The sequence below is a fragment of the Cyprinus carpio genome, chromosome B13 (genome assembly GCF_018340385.1).
Source record: "Cyprinus carpio isolate SPL01 chromosome B13, ASM1834038v1, whole genome shotgun sequence".
Classification (NCBI taxonomy): Eukaryota; Metazoa; Chordata; class Actinopteri; order Cypriniformes; family Cyprinidae; genus Cyprinus; species Cyprinus carpio.
The window spans coordinates 2,918,118-2,941,473 of record NC_056609.1 but is presented as its reverse complement, the minus strand read 5'-3'; the positions used below and the strand labels follow the sequence as shown (position 1 = coordinate 2,941,473).

Here is a 23,356-nt window from a genome sequence, read left to right as displayed (position 1 = left end):
TTGCATAAATGTCATGTAATTGTCGATTTAAAAGCCTTTGAAACGTATGAAGTGCTTGTAATTATATTTCAGGTACATCACAGAAACAACTGAAACAAAGATCTAAAAGCAGTTTATTGCAGCAAACTTTGAAAAAACTAATATTTATGTAATTCTCAAAACTTTTGGCCACGACTGTAGAAGCACCTAACCCTGATTTTAAGCCTAAAACAGATATTTCCTGAAAAGTTATATCTCAATTCTGATAGGTTGATTGGAATGTTGTTCCAGGATCAACAAGGATGTTGATCCAGGAACATGTTGTACTTGGTGAAATCATACTCACCATTAGTGTAACCAAGTAAAAAAAAAAAAAAAAAAAAAAAAAAATACCTTACTAATTAGGTTCTCACTCCACTAAAAATCTAGAACAGTCACCTTAAAAGTGAAGAGCCCTAGAGGAGTTCAAGACGACAGGGTCCATCGAAATATGCTTCAGAGATAATGGATTCTGGATCTTTACAAATTGAAGCCATTATATAAAACATTTAATATACTGGATACAGACTTATGACTGCACATCACATGAATTCTGTCAAGCAGTGACAGAGCAAGCAGAGCTGTGCAAACTCTGCTCTGTATTATGCCTAATAACATCCCTTAATAACAGCTTAAACATCTTAAACTGTTCCTCATCTTAACTTGTATGGAACATCTGTTTGTTTATTAGTCCAGCAAAACACAGGTTTTGGATTTTCATTCAGTGATTGCTATGGATATATATACTCACAGGTGTACCCAGTTTGGTCTGAGAAGATAATTTATTTTTCATGGCTTTCTCATCAAAGTTGGCACTTCTCTTCACATACACACCTCCATGCTGTGAATGACATCAATCATAGTCATAAACCACAAACATACAACCGGAAAATAAATGAGGTCTGAAGTTTTGAATTAGATGCATACACTACCTGTGAGAAATACCATCCATACAAAGGAAGCCACTTCAGACCATCTTTCAGGACGTATCTTACGTGTCCAAGTGCTTTTTGTCGAATGGCTAACATGTCAGCAATGATCCAGTCAGCTACAATGGAGAACACAACCCTTACAAATGGTAAAGTGATGGTGTCAGATACCATGATACTAAAATATACTGTGGGGTACCATATTATTTACCAACAAATCAAAAAAAAAAAAAAAGTTTTCCCATGGAAATGGATGCTATTTTTCCAAAAGCATAAACTATTTTGCAACATTTATAGATAGAAGCATTGAGATTTACCTGTGGATTGATGGTTTGAAAGGTAAACCACATTCTCCTTCTTCTTTGGTATGTCCCCATAAATGACAATCTGGACAGATATTTTTATGAACATTTCAATATATTAGACAGAAAGAACAATATAGTTAGAATGAACATGACTTTGAGGAAATTACTGTCTGAAAAAAGGTCTAGTTTCTAGTTTTATCGTAAGTGGAACAAATGTGATTTGTTCAATAAGCTTAATTGATATGGATTTTGTTCCCTTAAAGGTGCAGTATGCAATATCTGAGAAACACTGCTGATAAATGAAATCAACATTCAAACAAAAACACCCCTACCCAAAACAAACACTGCCCTACCTTCATGGCTTTGCCACAAAAATCACAAACACACTATGCAACACACACATCTTACACATAAATACAAAACACAATACAGGGCCATAACCCACCCAAAAAAAAAAAAAAGGTGTTTCTGAAAATGATCTACCTACCTAAAAACCTGAAATGCACTGTTTATTTTATTTGTACCTTTGCTCTGTTGTATTTATTTGTTCTTGTAGTGTATGTATTTTGTTGCTTGTAGTTAGATTATTTGTTCTTATTTTCTTTATTTTTATTTGACAGTATAGTTTTTTTCCCCTAAACATAGCACATACCGAACTGTACCGGAACCGTGACTCTACAATCAGTGATACAAACCGAACCGTGAGTAAGCTGAACTGTTACACCCTTTAATAGGTAAGCATTATGAGTGGTGGCTGCACCAGCACAACCAATGAAAATAAGAGGGATACAAACATGCCTGCCTTGATATATTGATGGTTCATGAGAAGCGCTAGGGAGGGGCTAGCAGGTGCTCCAGCAACCCCAAGAAAGCACCAAAAGCACCCCATACATAAAAAAAAATTGATCGATGAAATACCTACATAACATAAAAAACATGCATAACGTTTGCAGTTTGCACATTTCATAATGTCATAGGATTTATTTTAAAAATTGATCGTTCCTTGTGCCAAGTAGGCCTGTCCCCAACTAATGTTTTTTTTAGTCAACTAGTTGCACGTTTATATTAAATTGATTAATATAATAACCTACTAAACCATCTTTTAATAGGGTCATTCCATGTCAAATCAACCAGAGGTCCCCAGCTCAATTGTTTTATTTTGCTAATATTTGTTCTGAAGAAAGATAAATATGTTTAGTGATGAAAGCCAAAATATTAAATGTCATGGATGAATATTTACTGATTAATGCGCTTTTTTGTAGAGGAGGGTCAAAATGGCAATTTTCACCCGAGATTCAGAGCCAAATTGCAGGGGGGTAAAAATGACTTTAGAAATATAGCAGCATCATAACGTTACTTTTACACAGAGATTGGTAGGTCTATTAGTAAAATCTGTTGACTTTAGCAATCTTTGTTGCATTATGTGCCAATGATGACCGTTCAAAAATGGGGAAAGAGCACTTTTCAAGTTTTTTCTCCAAAGATTTCACACCCCTAACAAAAAAAATTAAAAAAAACATCATGACCCCCTTATATATTTTGTCTCAAACTTTTCTTTTTACATCTTCATTTTTAAGGACCTACAATATTGTACAGTTCCAGAGATATTGGAATTTCAATATGGCAATATGTACACATTTTTAGTGGTCAAAAACCAAATGTGGGTCAATATGCAAAAATATGGATACTTATTTTCTTTTAACTTGCATTGAATTTGGGACTCACAGCTGAAAATGACCTACCAAAGGTAAAAATGTTAAACGGTTCTTGACATCAGTGTGCTACAGACAATTTTGGCAATTCTTTGGAAAGAAGACCCTTTGGGCTTTACTAACCATCATCCAGAATTGATAATGCTCAAAAAGATCAAATGTTATAGACACTGAAGTGCCTTGAAAAATAATAATTATTATTTATGTTTTTTTTTTCATATACAAATACATGAAATAAGTCCTGGAGCAATCCAGAAAAGTAATGGGTTGAAAGTCACGTCTCATGAGTTTATACACTGAACAAATTTATAAAAGAAACACTTTTGTTTTTGCCCCCACTTTTTATGAGCTGAGCTCAAAGATCTAAGGCTTTTTCTATGTAGACAAAAGGCCTATTTCTCTCAAATATTGTTCACAAATCTGTCTAAATCTGTGTTAGTGTGCACTTCTCCTTTGCCGAGATTATAACGGTGGTAGCCGCCCTAACTTAAATAACTATTTTAAAGAAAAAACAACCTTCGGGCGCCAGACAGGATTAACCCGGTCAAAAATTAACTTAACCCATGATAGCAGAAAAATAACCACCTGTTACACAACAAATTATAATAATAATCCCAGACTAAAGGTCATCAGGATATTTATTCTGCCATATGTTCAAAATCATTATAACACATAAAACCGAAATGGACAACAAATAAATAAATAAAATAAAACAAAATAAGCAATGACCAAACGTTCTCACTAGCGGTCTCTGGTCTTCGAAATCCGCGCCCGTGCCAGAAACCGACCGCGTCACGCACGTTTGCAGGTATTGAAGGCACCAATGAGTATCGCGGGTCACCAGACACCAAAATAGGTGGATAAGCGGTTTTTGCCTTGTCTTCAGGACCGCTCATGACAGTTGGTCTGGAAATGCAATGCTTCAGTCACGCACCAGACATCATACCCATGAAACAGCTGATTGACACGCAGCCGTCTTTCCACCGTAAACCATCTCTCATACGGGCGACCCTCAGGTGCAAACAAACGGATGACACCTCTCTTCCAGGTACAACACGCTCCCTTTAAATACAACTCCCTTCCGCCGTTAATTGACACACTCCACCCAAAATCATGCTAAAATGAAAGTGAAAGTAGAACAGATTCTTTTGTTTGCCACAAGATAATCCATCCACCTCACAGGTGTGGCATATCAAGATGCTAATTAGACAGCATGATTATTGCACAGGTGTGCCTTAGGCTGGCCACAATAAAAGGCCACTCTAAAATGTGCAGTTTTACTGTATTGGGGGGTCTGAAACCAGTCAGTATCTGGTGTGACCACCATTTGCCTCACGCAGTGCAACACATCTCATTCGCATAGAGTTGATCAGGTTGTTGATTGTGGCATGTGGAATGTTGGTCCACTCCTCTTCAATGGATGTGCAAAGTTGCTGGATATTGGCAGGAACTGGCACACGCTGTCGTATATGCCGATCCAGAGCATCCCAAACATGCTCAATGCGTGAACTTGTCTGGTGAGTATGCTGGCCATGCAAGAACTGGGATGTTTTCAGCTTCCAGGAATTGTGTACAGATCCTTGCGACATGGGGCTGTGCATTATCTTGCTCCAACATGAGGCATAGGCATGAGTCAAGTCAAGACCCCGATGAGGACGACAAGCATGCAGATGAGCTTCCCTGAGACGGTTTCTGACAGTTTGTGCAGAAATTCTTTGGTTAAGCAAACCGATTGTTGCAGCAGCTGTCTGGGTGGCTGGTCTCAGACGATCTTGAAGATCAGTCTTGAAGGTGAAGATGCTGGATGTAAAGGTCCTGGGCTGGTGTGGTTACAGGTGGTTTGCGGTTGTGGGGCCAGTTTGATGTACTGCCAAATTCTCTGAAACGCCTTTGGAGATGGCTTATGGTAGAGAAATGAACATTCAATTCACGGGCAACAGCTCTGGTGGACATTCCTGCAGTCAGCAGGCCAACTGCATGCTCCCTTAAAACTTGCGACATCTGTGGCATTGTGCTGTGTGATGAAACTGCACATTCTAAAGTGGCCTTTTATTGTGGCTAGCCTAAGGTACACCTGTGCAATAATCATGCTGTCTAATCAGCACCTTGATATGCCACCCCTGTGAGGTGGATGGATTATCTCGGCAAAGGAGAAGTGCTCACTAACACAGATTTAGACAGATTTGTAAACAATATTTGAGAGAAATAGGCCTTTTGTCTACATAGAAAAAGTCTTAGATCTTTGAGTTCAGCTCATGAAAAATGGGTGCAAAACCAAAAGTTTTTGTTTTGTTTATAATTTTGTTCAGTGTATTTCAAATTTGAAGATACCATGAAAAATGAGATTCCTGCAACCATTTACATTAGGTGGCCAACCAAAATTAGCTTTTTGCCGCCGCAAGTGCCATGCCACCGCGTATGCAAAGAGCATTTGCAGCTTTTGACCGCTGAATGGCGCTTTAACCACAAGTTATCAAACAAGCATCAAAGCACATTTTCCCAAAAAGCCGTCAGCTTTGCCTCGCCAATGTGTTACATTTGACTGCTGCAGTCAGGGAAAATTAAAGAAAAACATTGTAGTTAAAATATTGAATATTCACAAATGAAAGTTTAGTACTTATGAAGTTATGTGCGTTTCTTAGAATGAATTCAAGCAGGATAAATGTCAAGCCTATGAGCCTATGCTTATATTTTCTCTAAGCTTACACCTTATTTTAGATTTGACACATTTGATAGGTGTGCAGTATTATTTATATAATATGAATTGTGTTATATTATCCTAAAGAAATGGTGGTTTACTTTGCATCAGAGCATTAAAAGTGGTAGCCTATTTTAGTGAGCTAGGCTACATGAATTTATATGCAAAATGTCAATGTTCTCACATATTAGACCTATATTTGTCACAAATACATTCTTAATTTGTATTTTAAAATTCCTTTAATAAAACAGCATGCATTTTTTGTCACGCACTACCTTGTTATTCGTTACCTGTCCTTTATTTTGACAGATAACTTCTTGGGAAAAAGATATCAGTGTTTACACTGAATAAGAAATTGTTGCATGTTTTATAAATTATTTCCTTTATTATAGTAGAATGTGAGGCACTGTATAATTTCTCTACCATTATTTAGGCCTAATTAAAACAAGAAACGAATAAACCTGCATGATTTAGCTAAATCATTGAAATTCTAACGTCCTCGCATTTAAACTGAAGTTCTCATTATAAATCAACAAAATGCACACAATGTAAAAAAGAGCTTCATTAACTTCAGTGATTTTAAAGGAAGCCTTCTTTACTTGCTTTCATACAATTTAATAATGATAATAATAATATTTTTATTATATTATATTAAATATATTATTATATAAATGTGCAGCATTTATTCTTATTTCTCTACATATTTTATCTTCATTACAAATCTTGTTTGGTATTATTCTGGATAATTGCATGTAAAAAATTCTTTACTTTGCAAAATGTGAAACTTCCATCTTATTCGCAGTCTATAGCATTTTATAATTATTTGTACAATAATATTTACCTTAACCTGCTTTATATCTTTATTATTTAATGCAAAAGAGATTTATTAAAACAAGTTTATAAGAGTCATGCATCCATTTAATCTTGATCAAGAACAACGAATAATCAATGATTTGAAGCGGCATCACATTAGATCATTTTAAAACGTCAAATAGCCTTCAATTTACAGGTTATAATTGCAGCTGTCTCGGTTGTAGACTTGTGAAGATTATTTTTAAATGCGGATCCCATACTGTAACCGAAAAAAAAAAGTGCTATATTATTCATATTCAAGTGTTTGTGTGAAAAATTATTAATGCGCATGCATGACAGGGAGGTGCCCTCTCGATCACTTGAATTTTTTCCTGAAAATGAAATCACTTAAAATTAGGGTGCCTCACATACATGAGAAATATATCGACAGAAAGCTTGAAATGTAAGCATTATGTAATCTGTGAAGGTTGCATTTCTCTTTAAAGGTGAGTCAGCACTGTGAATTTCATCTTGCAGCCGACAAGAAAACATTTGTTTATTAATAAATAATTAAATTGTCTCCTTTTTCACAATTATTAGGCTACTTCTGCCTGTGCTTTGTGGCAAACTTAATGCATGTGCTTGAAATCTAAAAAAAATATGTGAGTAGTTGGATTATAGATGTTAATTTAATATAAATGTGCGATTAGTTGAATAATGACTTAAATGAAGGACTAGGCTACTAGTAACCAGAAAAATTTTAAGTGGGGGCCAGACCTATTAAATACCCTCTAGACATCTCTGTTAAAGTTTTTAAAGCATTTTATATGTGTTTGCATAAATTCTGAGAAGATTTTCATGAATCCGGCCCCAGGTTTTGACTGCGAATGTCACATCAGTAAGGAATAGCCCAGTAATGAAACTAAAAATAATTAGGCCTACATGACGTCTCGGGACAGTTTCTTATTACTGCAATATATTTTCACATTTGTATTTCCAAAATGACTGCAGCGTTGCCACGAACAATTAAAACTGAAAATAGTAGCTACAAAGCTACAAATACATTAAGAACAAATGTTTTTGTCTCTTTGGCAGATGCGCGCCTCTTTCGGCAGTTTCTTTGTCTCTCTCTCTCAGAGGTGCCTCATCTCTCCTGAGGAAAAAATAAAACATTTATATTGTAATGTATCTAATACTCTGTATGCAGTTGCAAAAATTACAAAACCCAAACCAAACAAGGCATTTGTCTTACTTTGAAACCCTCATAAGACACTGTCCATATAAAGAGCAAGAAATTCACACCTTTGTTTCAACCCCCACAAGCTATACAGAACAAACCCCAACCCCCTCTAGCTGAACTGAATTCGGTCTGTTTTTTGGCTGTGAGGAACGGTGTGTTGTCATGTTACTGGGTTGAATTATGCTGCCTGCACTCACAGCAGCCCTACTCTTTTTATTCATTATTTTCTTGCAGCCCATATTATTTTCAACAGACCATAATAATAACAAATTCACAATTGATAATTAATCATTATTTTTGCTAAAATAATTGTTATTTGTGAACATAGGCATTTCAGGCAGGCTTTAAGACCAAGTGGAATCCCCTGCCTGCTGTTCCCGCTTCACAGCGAGTGTGACTCGCGCTAACTGACCCAGGTTCATCGTCAGCGTTCTGATTTTACAAAATCAGTTTGGGCGAATGTAACTTATTGAACATGAGCCCAACATTTAGCAATGCAGGAAAACATTCAGTCTACCGGAAGGAAGACTTATTTCATTGTAAGTTAATGCTGTTAAATAGAGAGTTAAAAAAAAAATAAAAAATAGTGTAGGCTATTCTTAAACCTGTACCTCATTATATTGAAGTACACATCCAAACACCAGAAGCAACCTACAGTCGTGGCCAAAAGTTTTGAGAATTACATAAATATTAGTTTTCAAAAAGTTTGCTGCTAAACTGCTTTTAGATCTTGTTAGATTTTGTTTCAGTTGTTTCTGTGATGTACTGAAATATAATTACAAGCACTTCATACGTTTCAAAGGCTTTTATCGACAATTACATGACATTTATGCAAAGAGTCAGTATTTGCAGTGTTGGCCCTTCTTTTTCAGGACCTCTGCAATTCGACTGGGCACGCTCTCAATCAACTTCTGGGCCAAATCCTGACTGATAGCAACCCATTCTTTCATAATAACTTCTTGGAGTTTGTCAGAATTAGTGGGTTTTTGTTTGTCCACCCGCCTCTTGAGGATTGACCACAAGTTCTCAATGGGATTAAGATCTGGGGGGTTTCCAGGCCATGGACCCAAAATTTCAACATTCTGGTCCCCGAGCCACTTAGTTATCACTTTTGCCTTATGACACGGCGCTCCATCATGCTGGAAAATGCATTGTTGCTGTTGGAGGGTGTTTTGGTACCATTCTTTATTCATGGCTGTGTTTTTGGGCAGAATTGTGAGTGAGCCCACTCCCTTGGATGAGAAGCAACCCCACACATGAATGGTGTCAGGATGCTTTACTGTTGGCATGACACAGGACTGATGGTAGCGCTCACCTTTTCTTCTCCGGACAAGCCTTTTTCCAGATGCCCCAAACAATCGGAAAGGGGCTTCATCGGAGAATATGACTTTGCCCCAGTCCTCAGCAGTCCATTCACTATACTTTCTGCAGAAGATCAATCTGTCCCTGATGTTTTTTTTTGGAGAGAAGTGGCTTCTTTGCTGCCCTTCTTGACACCAGGCCATCTTCCAAAAGTCTTCGCCTCACTGTGCGTGCAGATGCGCTCACACCTGCCTGCTGCCATTCCTGAGCAAGCCCTGCACTGGTGGCACTCCGATCCCGCAGCTGAATCCTCTTTAGGAGACGATCCTGGCGCTTGCTGGACTTTCTTGGACGCCCTGAAGCCTTCTTTACAAGAATTTAACCTCTTTCCTTGAAGTTCTTGATGAACCTATAAATTGTTGATTTAGGTGCAATCTCAGTAGCCACAATATCCTTGCCTGTGAAGCCATTTTTATGCAACGCAATGATGGCAGCACACGTTTCTTTGCAGGTCACCATGGTTAACAATGGAAGAACAATGATTTCAAGCATCACCCTCCTTTTAACATGTCAAGTCTGCCATTCTAACCCAATCAGCCTGACATAATGATCTCCAGCCTTGTGCTCGTCAATATTCTCACCTGAGTTAACAAGATGATTACTGAAATGATCTCAGCAGGTCCTTTAATGACAGCAATGAAATGCAGTGGAAAGGGTTTTTTGGGATTAAGTTAATTTTCATGACAAAGAAGGACTATGCAATTCATCTGATCACTCTTCATAACATTCTGGAGTATATGCAAATTGCTATTATAAAAACTTAAGCAGCAACTTTTCCAATTTCCAATATTTATGTAATTCTCAAAACTTTTGGCCACGACTGTATATTTTAAATAAATGCTGTTCTTTTTAACTTTTTATTTATCAAAGAATCCTGAAAAAAAGTATAGCAGTTTCCAAAAAAAATATTTGGCAGCACAACAGTTGCCAACATTGATAATTCTAATAAAAAAAATCAGCATATTAGAATGGTTTCTTAAGGATTATGTGACACTTTATACTGGAGTAATGGCTGATGGAAATTCAGCTTTGCATCACAGAAATAAATTATATTTTAAAGGATATTAAAATAGAAACCATTATTTGCTATTGTAATAACATTTTGCAAGATTACTTTTTTTAATGATTTTCTTTTTTTTATCAAATAAATGTAGCTCACATTTGATGGCACTTTGGAGAGTTGTTCTCTTCAAGGACGAAACCCGGTTTTACTGTACAGGGCAGATAGCAGACAGTGTGTATGGTGTCGAGTGGGTGAGTGGTTTGCTGATGTTAACATTGTGGATCGAGTGGCCAATGGTGGCGGTGGGGTTATGGTATGGGCAGGCGTATGTTACGGACAATGAACACAGATGCATTTTATTGATGGCATTTTGAATGCACAGAGATACCGTGATGAGATTCTGAGGCCCATTGTTGTGCCATTCATCCACAACCATCACCTCATGTTGCAGCATGATAATGCAGGGCCCCATGTTGCAAGGATCTGTACACAATTCATGGAAGCTGAAAACATCCCAGTTCTTGCATGGCCAGCATACTCACCGGACATGTCACCTATTGGGCATGATTGGGATGCTCAGTTGCGGGACTTTTGCTGGCAACTGGAGGAAAACTGGACCAGGGGCTGAATCAGTTTTGCTGTGATTTTTCTTCTCTTGTTTGTTCAAAGTAACGCTTTAATAAATGTCCACCTTTTTAAAATGAGCCTTTGCTTGCCACCATCTCGATGTTATGTTCATAAACGTAACATAATATATATACACACTTGCTTTTTTATTTACCATGCTGTTAATGTTGTACTTAAGGTATTTGATAGTAAACGAACAGCGACACAATAAGGTTCTGAAAGTCCTGCAATAGTTTGTGTGATCAATTTGCTTTTAGAAAGTTTAGACATACCAAAATCATCACTGCTGCAAAGTTGCATTTTTTGCAGTTGCCAAATATGTCAATGTACAGCCACGTTCACACAGCAACAGAAAATGGTTGTCAGTAGGGCTGTGCGATATGGACAAAAGGTTCACACGTACTCCGTTTGCAGTGCGTATATAGTATGTGTATGCGGTGCAGAAGCAGCAGCGAGAGCGTGTTATTGTAATGCGAAAGCACATTAAAATAATGCGCGAGCGCGAATCTCTCCGCTCGCACGCAGATTTCCTTTGTTTTGTCACAAAACCAGGCACACGTGCTCAGATACATGCTGCTCTCGTCCAGAGAGAGTGCGTGCAATTAAAACATGTCTCCTCTCACTCACTCACAACTCTCTCTATGCTCATGCGCTAGATATTCATTCTTTTCACACGTTTCGATTTCTAACCTTTTCTGTTCACATCTTTTACCACGTACAGTGTGAACGCTCTGATCCATTAACATGGGCTCGGAAAAAATATGCATCACAGACAGAGTGTGAACCTGGAATTAGGCAAATGCCCAGTCTGTTCTGTTCTCACGCTCCACTTAGGTGCGCTGCATTCTGATTGGATCGGATAGCATACTGCGGGAGGTCGGGACCGCGGAAAATCGTGCTATAAAGCGATTTAGAAATAGTTGTCAGTCCTGTATTTGAGTCCTTAACACAGTTACAGTGTTACTCTTTTCATGACTCACAACCGCATTCTCAGAAAACACGCACTGTATAAACTGGACAACTTGTAGTACAGTGCGAGAGAGAACTCATGTGTGGTCTTATGCTGGGTAAGTTACAGCAACGGAGAAATAAGTTGTGCATTATCTAAAGGTTTTAGATCCAGTTACTGTTCTCCACTGAAGCAGTTTCCATCAGTTTTGTGTTCTGTGCGTGACTCAAATTCAGTGTCATGCATGAAATGCAGAAAAAGACATGATTGAATATACGGACTTGACTCTCATTACACATTCATACAGACAGTAGCTATTTGAGACGCTACTGTACAGTAAGCTGCTGTTTGAATGGGACAATTCGAGAGATACCAAAATAATCACTGCTGCAAAGTTGCATTTTTCCAGTTGCCAAATATGTCAATGTACAGCCACATTCACACAGCAGCAGAACAAGGTTGTCAGTCCTGTAATTGAGTCCTTAACACAGTTACGTTCACACAATACAGTTATTTAGGGAGGTGACAACTGCATTCTATAACTGAACTCACACCCGTCTATTTTCAGGACTCACAACCGCATTCTCAGAAAACACGCAGCTATTCGAGACGCATATAGCATAAAAATACCATAATATGGTAAAGCATAAAAATACCATATGTTTGCAGATATTTAAGAAACATGCTAAGTTAACATATTTGTCCATCTGATAAACAATGCTACAGTAAGTTATTCTCCTTTGAAAAGGTGCATTCCGAGCCAGAATGTTGGTCTCTGTTTTGGTTTGTGAAACCCGCCCACTGCCCACTTGTATTTCGGTACCCCAGGTTACAACATCAATCTAAACAAACCGTATTTCATATCACACATTATATCAGCCAAACTAAATAATAAAAAAAACAAATCTGCCTAGTTCTACCACTCGGTGTCATTCCTACATACAGCACCTTTAAATCACAGAGTCATGTGTGTTTATCGCTGAATTCAAGTGCTTCACACTGTATCTCACAGCTGCTTAGTGTCACGTGTAGGGATGCTCCGATCTGCCTTTTTCGCCTCCTATACTGATTCCGATACCTAGGGTTCAGTATTGGCCGATACCGACCCGATACCAGTGAAGTTTTTTCCCCCATTTAAATAAATGTAGAATTTATATCTCTCTGTTTGTGGAACTGATAATCATTCTTTCACAATCTACTAGATACAGACTACTTCATTATAAAGAAAAATAAAATAAACAATAGATATGAAAAAAATATAGGCCTATGCATATTCATAATCTATGACAAAAATGTATCATAAACTAGCTTAGTGAATAACTCAGCAACAAAAGTTATTCTGGAAAAATCAGGGCACAATCATTTTTGAAAAAACTATTTTGTGGGGAACAAAAAGGTGTTCCACTAAATATGGTAAAATGTTACACATTGCTGTTTGTATTATAAAATCCATTAATTAAAAACTTTAAATAATGTATTTATATACAAGTATGTACTATAAAATTAAAATATATTTATTTTAAATGTATTGCATATTTTTTAATAAGGCAACCGGTGTGCAGAATGATGTGCAGAAATTCATAGACATGTATTTACAAATCAAGTATAATAATAGGAACACAGAATGATCTTGAAGAGAGCTTTAGTGAGCTGACTGTTGTAACCGAACACAACCAGGGTTTAAAGGTTGAACGAATGACTGACAGCCACAGCAGAGAAAAAAATTTGTGTGAACTTTAATGTAAGGACTTAAATATTCATATGTAGCTTACATTAAGCCAGCGGTTCTCAATTCCAGTCCTCACATCCCCCAGCTCTGCATATTGTGCACGTCTCTCTTTTTTAACACACCTGATTCAGATATCAGCTCGTTAGAAGTGTGCTTCCTGCATGAACTGTGTTCCCACTGACATGCTCCCTACTCCCTGAGCAGGGGAAATATGTTGCTTACCTCACTTCGGAACATTCATTCACGGATTTGTGCTGCGCAACGTCTTCACACACAGACAAGTGTGGCATCATATACCTCTGTAAATAAATACAATTTACATTTACGTCTCGCACACTTCAATACACTTTGAATGGAACACATACGTTCGCTTCGGACTGGAATCATGGCGGAATATCCTGTGATGTCCACTTCGCAGGGCACTTATGTTCGAATAGAACAAAAGTATGAAGCGATAAGAGAAACATACAAAATGTGCAGAGCAGGGGGGCGTGAGGACTGGAATTGAGAACCGCTGCATTAAGCTATGGTAGGGCTTCAGAAGTAACAGAATAATTCGCACAATCGAGAGAAAAAAAAAAAAAAAAAAAAAAAATCTCGGATTTGGATCGGCTCTCTCCGATACCCGATCTGAGAAAAATGGCAGCATCGGAGCCAATACCGATATGAATATCAGATCAGCGCATCCCTAGTCTAGTGACCGAGTAAACGCATCTGCTCTAGTGAGCTCGTGCTGCACGGCAGTTTGAACTTTGATCCGAGCAGATAAGCAGTTCAAGTGACGCGAAAAAAATAAATCAAACATTTATCTAACCCCTCATATCACATAAACATTATATTGAACATTTATCGAACTCTTCATATCGTTTTATTGAGGAAAATGATACCGCGATAATTATCGTTATCGAATTATCGCCAAGCCCTGGTAATATGCATTGCTAAGAACTTCATTTGGACAACTTTAAAGGTGATTTTCTCAATATTTGTGCTCTGCACATTTTGTATGTTTCTCTTATGGCTTCAGACGTTTGTTCTATCCGAACATAAGTGCCCTGCGAGGTGGACATCACAAGATTTTCAGCCATGATTCCAGTTTGAAGTGAACGTATATGTTCCATTCAAAGTGCACTGAAGTGTGCGAGACGTGAATTTAAATTGTATTTATTTACAGAGGTATATAATGTCAAACTTGTCCCTGTGTGAAGACGTTGCACAGTGCAAATCCGTGAATGAATGTTCCGAAGTGAGCTAAACATCAACAGAGTTCCCCTGCTCAGGGAGTAGGGAGCAATAAACACTGTATCATGTCAATGGGAACACAGTTCATGCATGGAGCTCACTTCTAACGAGCTCATTATCTGAATCAGATGTGTTAAAGAGAGACATGTAAAATATGCAGAGCTGGGGGGTGCAAGGACTGGAATTGAGAACCGCTGGTGTAGAGTAGCTTGTTGTTTGTCGTTTCACCAATCACAAATACAGATATGGTTTTATGTAGGGCTGTGACAGTCGCCGTGACAACCGCGTCGACCACCGCGGTTGCCTACTGCCACCGGTAGACGTCACGCACTCTATGACAAGCATAAGTTTTGGCCAAATACAAACGAGACAGCGATAAATTAAATGTTAAAAAGAAATGTGGGAACGATTCCTATTTCAAAGCGCTTGCAGACGAGGAGTTAATGCGCTGCTTGCTTGGTGGCGAAACGGTGAACCGTGTCTACACGGTCTGTCTGTCTACAGGACATTTAAACTCTGTAGCAGTACCTCATAAATAGGACGAGGCAGTTAACTGTCGGTGATTTGTCATGTCTGCCGCATCCAATGTAGCATCACTTATTACAATGAGTCTGCGTCCAGTAGACAGGGTGTATTTAACTTTCTTATTTAGGCTACTTTCTTGTTTAAAGGAGCCGTATGTAGGATTGTGGCCTAAACTGGTACTGCAATCACTATAAAAATACTGTAGAGCGTTGTATCCCCTCCCCCTACCCCCTGACTCGAGGTTGCCAGATGACGAACAGACGTACACAGTAAGTTATTATGTTTATGCTTCATGAGAGATATTTGATAAGTAATTATGTATTTAAAAAATGTACTAATTGTCATTAGTTAAATATTATCGTAAAGATTTATGCTCGTATGTGACAGTATAATCGTAAAGATTTATGCTCGTATGTGACAGTATAATCGTAAAGATTTATGCTCGTATGTGACAGTATAATGGTAAAGATTTATGCTCGTACGTGACAGTATAATCGTAAAGATGTATGCTCGTATGTAACAGTATAATCGTAAAGATGTATGCTCGTACGTGACAGACAGAACGGTAACTGTTAGTCTAGGCTACTGTCTAAATTACGTTTCAAATTGCCATAATGAGCGTGCTAATGTTGTTTTTCCTCAGCGTCTCAGCATAATGACAGAGAAACGGGCTCCTGTGATGCATTGCTAATGTTAGCATACGTCCATGTGAGCTAACGTTATGTTACTTTGCACAAACATAAATAACTTTGTTCGACTGTCATGAATATATGAAATGTCCATTGACATCAAGTACAAGTTAGCCAAGCATAGATGAATCTTACCTGTCCAGGAGAAAATTAGCAACGTTGGCATCTGTGTTCAAGTTCTTCTCCATTTTCAGCCGTCTCCATCTTTCAAAAGCATCTCCAATACAAATTCTGGCTTTGTCACGACGAATTTCTGAATTATAACGAGGTCTTTTTGATTTAGTAACATTAGACATTTTTATCCGACTGGAGTTAGGGCAGGTTACAGCAAAGCTGGCAACACGGATCCCGAAACACTACTGACTTCGTGATTGGTAGATAGGTGGAGGGAGGCGTGTCAGGCCAAAACACAAAATGACAACATCAACATCAGTTGAGGGCTGCAAGTCCACTTTTTAAATGACAATATCCTGGCCGGACTACTGTTGTCAGTGATATAAGTATTTGAAATGAACATGATTTCTTAATGTCTAGTGACACATCAGGGCCATTTTATGATTAATTGAAATAGATTTCTTACATACAGCTCCTTTAACTGTATTATTTCTTTTATATTTCTTTTAGTGTTTTCCAGGCTGCGTATTCACTGACGGAAGTGCTAAACAGGGTGTGTTAGATGAGTGAGACAGTGCTGGGCTGCTCCAGGACAGTTTTGAAAACCATTTCAAAAACGTGTTCTTAAATCTGAATATATTACATGCATGCACAGATTTAAGTCAGCTTTAATCGCCTTTTTGTTAACTTCATGACTTAACTGACCACGACATTGCATGCATGTAGTTTATTTTGTGCTTTGATATGAAAGAATACAGGCTACAGCTCGCACCGGCGTCTTTGTGCTGCGAGCACAGTAGCCTACCTTTTTTCCCACACTCGTTTGACTCGCGCCTGTCACTGAAGTGAAGTGGAGTGTGCGTCCGAAACATCTCCCATTCTCAGTCATTCTGCGACTGAATAAATGCACTTCTTGTCAAGAGAAAAAGTGACAGAAGCAGCAGTTGTGCAGGCGATGAATTTTTTTTCAGTTTAACATTTAAATTAATATTCATTTTAACACACACACACATATATACATACATATACATATATATATATATATATATATATATATATATATATATATATATATATATATATATATAAACACTACCGGTGGTAGTTGGTCCCATTACCACCGCAGTGGTAAAAATCAGCCAACGTCACAGCCCTAGATTTGTTTACGCGGTGCAGTGCATCGCGTAAAAACACAGTATAAGTCATTATAATCTGTAATTATGTCCCCACTGGATGCAACAAATGGCTCGTTTATAATGGGTTTTATTGTTTTTGTCTTGTGGTGCCAGTGTTCTGACCGGGACATGCATCACAGTATGGCAAGGGGCGTAACATTTCTGTAACATATGTTTAATACGCGAAATTCTGGAGGGGACGTCGGATGGCATCGCGTGGTGACATAATGACGTGTGGCCATTAATCGAACAATTCGCCCTATAGACCGATAGATAGATACTGTAGATAGATAAACTTCAAGGTAGAAAAGAAATAAAATATGGCCCCCGGTACATGTCTAGAGGTATGATGACATAGCAACCACTCGCGGCGAACATTCTGCCTCAAAAATGTGTTCCAAACTGCGTGGTACTGTAATGTGTGTGTCATTCAATATCTACTCCTGGCCGCCTGGTGGGAGTATGTTTTTCCTGAATACGACGTTAACTACGTTGAGTGCAAACCCCTGCAGCGTTGGACACTTTGGGATTTCAGCCCTGAGGTGTTTTCAGGGTCACCGCGAATTTGGGAAAATTTGCGTGGCTTTCAACCGGTCGGTGGGCTTCATCTAAGCTTTGGACACTACTGAAAGGTAGGTGGGGACATAAATACATAGCTTTTATCTTGGTACTGACGAAATTCCATCGAAATCCATAGAGGAGAAGGTATTTAACTAAATCGCGGAAATTGGCTAGTCACATTTGTGGCAGGTAGATTAGCGAACGCCCTGTCAGATGCACTGCAGGCCTCGTTCAAAAAAAAAAAAAAAAAAAAAAAAACATCGTCTGTATTTAACTCATTCTCACGGTGTTTTTCTTGAATTTATTACTGATGCTATGTAGTTTAATATGTATATCATGTTTTTTCTGACATAACTTGTCGAAATGGTAACATAGTTTACATCACTTTGAGTTAGATTACTGAGGACTAGCCTGTAACTCTGTCTAAATTAATAGGCTAAGAACACTTGATATGACAGTAAGCCTGGCAAAATACAACGTGGATATGACAAAGTGAACAAGCATAGTATTATTTAGATCTTTTATGCACTTTTTTCATGTAACCTCTAGATGAATACAGAAAATCTGTGCACATAATTTAAAAGTGGCATTGGATCTGTGAATGTGATCAAAAAGTTATGCTTGCTTGTTGTCTGTTAAATTTTTTTTTTTTACTCTTTTATCCAAAGTATCCTGCGACACATAAGCCATGTTGATTAAAACATTTTATGTCCAATTTCCTTGAATCATGTAGATTATGTAGACTTACAAACATGTAAGAGGATTCTCAAAGTTTATTAGGCTTCTGGTGTGGTTTATGTTAGAGAAATCCAGTGTTAATCAATGTATGTACAGTTGAGGGGCTCGTTAGCCTAATATTTGATGTTATTTCTTTACAGCTAATTATGAAAAGGAGAAAGGGGCCCAACACACAGCCAGGTCTAGCCAGACAGCACCTCCTGGACAAGTACTGTGATGTACCATCTTCTCATTTTATACAAAATGGACATATTCTCTATCTTTACATCACAGCTGGAGAATCCAGCAGAACTGCAACTGCAAGAGAACTTATTAGATACATACCAGAAATGACTGAAGAACAGGCGATTACTAAAGTGAAGCTGCTTGTTGAAAAAAACTTTAACAAAATACAGAAAGCTAACTAATGAGCGAGAATTTAGTCAGTTTGAAGTAGTATGTAGCCAAAAATTTTGTGGAATCTCCACTACCACCACAGTTCCCTGCGCAAAGTCTCCTTCTGCTGAACAAGTTCTGAAACGTAGTCCGTTGAAGACAAGACAGGTTGCTAGGACCAATTGTCCTTCTTGTACCAGATATAAGGAGTCTCTAAAAAACATGAGGCAGAAACATCTGCAGATGCAGAGAAGCAAGTACCTGGCAATTAAGACACTCAGAGCACGGCAGAAAAATAAAGGAACAATAAGGATACTTAATCAAAAAATGAAAAGAAAAGAAAAGCAAATATCCTACTTTAAATATCTGTTGAAATCACATGAGGCTGAAACCATTGCTAAATTAAAAAAGCAATACAAAGTGAAAGCAAGAAGTCATATGCGACTGAAGAAATCCCTTACACACATGAGGGCGAGAGGACAAATCAAATGCTGTTGATGATGTGGAACAAAGATGCTGCAAATTAGAAGAAATAATTAATTCAATGGACAGTGAGATTCATGATCTTCAGGCCGAAAACCTTCTTTTGGGAGAAAAAATCCAGGATTTGGAAAGTGAAAAAAAGCTTACAAAAACAGATGCGAAGTCATACTCAAATGAAATGCGATTGATGGTGTTTGATGCGATATCCAATCAGGTGCCCACTGCCAACATCCACAATTTGATCAAAAAGTTCGGGCTGCGCTTCAAAATTTGTTTAAGTGATGTGCCAAAAAGGGCTACTGTGGAAGCCATGACCAGAGAACTGGGGGCAATAAGTGACCTTCAGACTGCCGAAGCACTTTTAGTGAACTCACACTGTACCCTGGGTTTGATGCAACCACACAGGAGGGAATCCACTTAAACAGCATACATTTCACCACCAAAGAGAACTGTTATGTTGTTGCTGTAGATGAACTTCCAGGAGGCACTGCTGAGGATTACCAGATCCATATTTGTGACTCCATCAGTAACCTTGCAAATGTCTACTGCCATTTTTTTGAGGCAGACTACGAAATTATTCTTCAAAAAATGATAGAGAATATATCAAACACGCTCACTGACCGCTGTGCTGCCAATCATGCGGCCATTTGTTTAGTCTGTGCGTCTTGGAACAAGGCCTTGAATGAGTTGAATTGCAACCTTCATCCTCTGGAAACAATCGCTTCAAAGACAAAGAGTGCTCTGAAGGAGATCGAGAAATCCATGGGGATTACTGGGAAAATCAAGGGGAAAAGTGCATTGGGGCCAACATTGTGGTTCAGATTAATAAGATGAGGTACATGGATGGCAAGGGTGACCCTCGTGGCTTTAAAGACCTTTCTGAATGACAAAAATCTCCCTCTCGGCCTCATACCACGCTACAGAGGTAATCGACTGCACATTCTTTTCCATATATGTGGGATATTCTCAAGTCATCATGCTGCACTAAAGTCATATCTCAGTGTAGGAACATCCTGTGGAAGCCTGCGTGCTAGCATACTGGAAGACTTCAACTCTACAGCTGGACAGGTTGAAATGCAAGTTCTGGGTTTGCTTGGGAAGTTACTGACTGGACCCTGGATGACCAAATTCTACACTGGTGCAGATGACCAAACTGATTACATTAAAGGTATTGAAATTATCAAAGAGACCGTGCAGAAACTGAAAGATCAACTACACTCACCTGCTGAATTCCTCACTCGCACAACAGACCTCTTTGGAAATCAGCTGAATGCTTCAGACAAAATCCTTGAGAAATTGCAACAACCACCAAAAGACGCAGTCATGTTCACTCAAATGATGGAAAGCTGTCTGAGAGCGGTCATTTTAGTCCTTGAAAGGCAGTATCAACAACACTTTGCTGATACGTGGACAGTGACGGAGAAACTAAAACAAGAGACAACCTCAGCGAGATTACACAACATGGATGCTGAAGAGCTGATGGGATGTTTAGTGCATTGAAGAAGAAAGCTCCAAATGCCACCATCTGCTACTTGTCCTGTAAAATGCGAGCACGGAAAAACAACACTTTGGACTACTTGGACAGTTTAGACAAGGAAAAACAAGAGCTGGTCATCAGGAAGGCAGTGAGGCTGGATGTAATACAAAGAAGAAAGAGGAGGAAGAAGCAAGGAGATCTACAGGAGGAATTGCACAAACGTCAAGCCACACAAGAAAAAAAGAGAAGCGAACATGAACGGAAAGTGTTAGAGAAAAAGATTGAAGAATTAGGTGCAGACAAGATCAAGGAAGCATTTCCAGAACTCTCAGAAGAAAAAATTGGCTTGATCTAGGAGTTGTTGGGTGGCAGAGGGGTGGGGGCATTTGTATGTCATGCGTGGGATTTGGGTGGCAACAGGGTCATTTTCAATGGGAAAACTGAAACTTTCCATGCTAAAAAAAAGAAATACACTGTTGGCTATTGGGCCATGAGTGGGGAGCAGTATGAATTTGATGCCCATGACACTGATGTGTCCATCTATGCGATGGCAGCAGACATCATCTTGGATGACTTGGTTGTACAATAACCTGTCAATTACCAGTTATCAACTCAGCACAAGTCAGCACAAGTACACAGATTGCATGTATATTTTGTCGTACCGATCATTCATTGTTAGCATGAAAAAAAAACGTTTAAATGGATGACTATAAATATGAATGTATATTTGCATTTTTAGCGTAAATGGTTTAAGGTTGGGTGGTCACTCATTGTCCAAATTGCACATAACTTAAATGGCAAAAAAAAAAAAAAAAAAAACTGATTGTCTGTTTGTGAATGACAATGAATATTTGTTGTGTACTTGTATGAATATGAATTAACAATTAATAGTGATGTGTATTGTTGTTTTGCCTCTGTATTCTGAAAATAAATGTTTATGAATATGAATGAACTCTTATTAATTATACTTGTTTTCAGTGAGGTACCATGGGGTCTGATGCCCATTCCAGCTAAAACAGTAAATTTTCATGATTTCATTTGAAAGAAAGAACTAACAAAATTCTACCTTCTATTCAAATTTCATGCAAATATCTGATAAAATGAGGAAGTTACAAGAAAAAATGTGTGAATAGTAAGCATTTTCGGTCACACGACTTCAGTTGTAATTAATGTATACTATTTTACTATATTCCCCATTATTAAAAATATCATAACTTTCGCAATCCTCAACTGATCTTCACAATCCAGGTGTCGTCGTAAAGGGAATTTTCAGCTCTGTCTAGTCATGTGATCCATTTTGATCTTAGGGTCGTTTGAAACATTATTAGACAAACCAATTATATATACAACATAAGTGAAATATGGCCCCCGGTACATGTCTAGATTATATTGCCATTATTAGACAAACCATATATATATATATATATATATATATATATATATATATATATATATATATATAAAAACCATATTTCACTTAATGTTGTTTTTAGTTGGATAAAACATTTAGAGGTTACATTTGGTTAGTGAAGAACAAAGATGAAAAAAGGTAAATGCACTAAAGTAAAATAAATAAATAATAATAATAAAAAAAATAGTCATACTAACCTCCACTCCTGTGTAATTCTCGAAGAAGAACAGGACCATACTCTGATACACTGAATACACACAGTCATCCACAGTGTGATAGAGTCTGGACGGTAGCATAGTGGACAGCAGCCGCCAGGCGCTCCAGGACAGCAGATAAGCAGGAGCGGTGCCCAGCATCACCGCTGCTGGAAGCCAGTACCGCAACGAGTACGTGTGCACGACCAGAGACAGCAGCATTATGACTAGAAAACCCAAATGACTCGAGCGAATCTGATCCCTACACAGCTGCAACTCAAATTAACTCAGTGTCCCCAGTGACCCTGCCCGAAATGCATTGATCTTTTCGCCCAATTCAGTCGATTTAAATTATTAATCACACAATAACTGTGCGAATAATTTCGGTCAAGGAGGGAAAAAAGTTGATGCAAAATTTCACGCTGCTCGTCTTCCGGAAATTTCCTCGAGATTTAAAGCATGACATCCCTGTTAATGCAGCGCACTTCCTTAACTGTAACTCGTCTAACAAGGCAAAATGCACGAAACTTAAAGACGAAACAGACGTAAACTGTGCTGTAACACCTTGCCCAAACTATACTCTGACTGACTGACTCTGACTTTAAAAAATTACTATAAATAGAGGTAATTCACTTACTAAACCCTCCAAAGGACACTACAGTGACAGAAAACCTAAATTGATTTAAGCATGGAAAACAATTTTACAGCTTCCTCATTTATACCATAACAACATATAAACAAACGCGATGTCTTACAAATACAACCAGCCACATTTCTTGCTCTCAAAAGTCACACACGACATACACAGCCTCCATGTTTCAGTATTGTCATCAGCCACGTGCTTGTATTGTGCACGCTGATTGGCTGAAGCACGAGTTCCGGTGTTACAACATTTTAGGCGAAAGGTTTTGCCTACATGCAGACAGTATGTATATATATATATATATCTATTATATATATATATATATATATATATATATATATAAATAAGAAAAAAATACATAAAAAAAA

The 23,356-nt window shown here is 38.1% G+C and overlaps 1 protein-coding gene across 1 annotated transcript; it reads right to left on the bottom strand.

Annotated features, from left to right (window-relative positions):
- Window positions 1–367: 367 nt before the first annotated feature.
- Window positions 368–23,192, bottom strand: LOC109059440 (1-acyl-sn-glycerol-3-phosphate acyltransferase epsilon-like). Its single transcript, XM_042736250.1, has 4 exons — window positions 22,349–23,192; window positions 1,265–1,334; window positions 951–1,066; window positions 368–859 (listed from the first exon to the last, which is right to left on the bottom strand). The coding sequence occupies exons 1-4, from the start codon at window positions 22,565–22,567 to the stop codon at window positions 740–742; spliced, it is 525 nt and encodes a 174-aa protein (XP_042592184.1). The 5' UTR covers window positions 22,568–23,192; the 3' UTR covers window positions 368–739.
- Window positions 23,193–23,356: the final 164 nt, after the last annotated feature.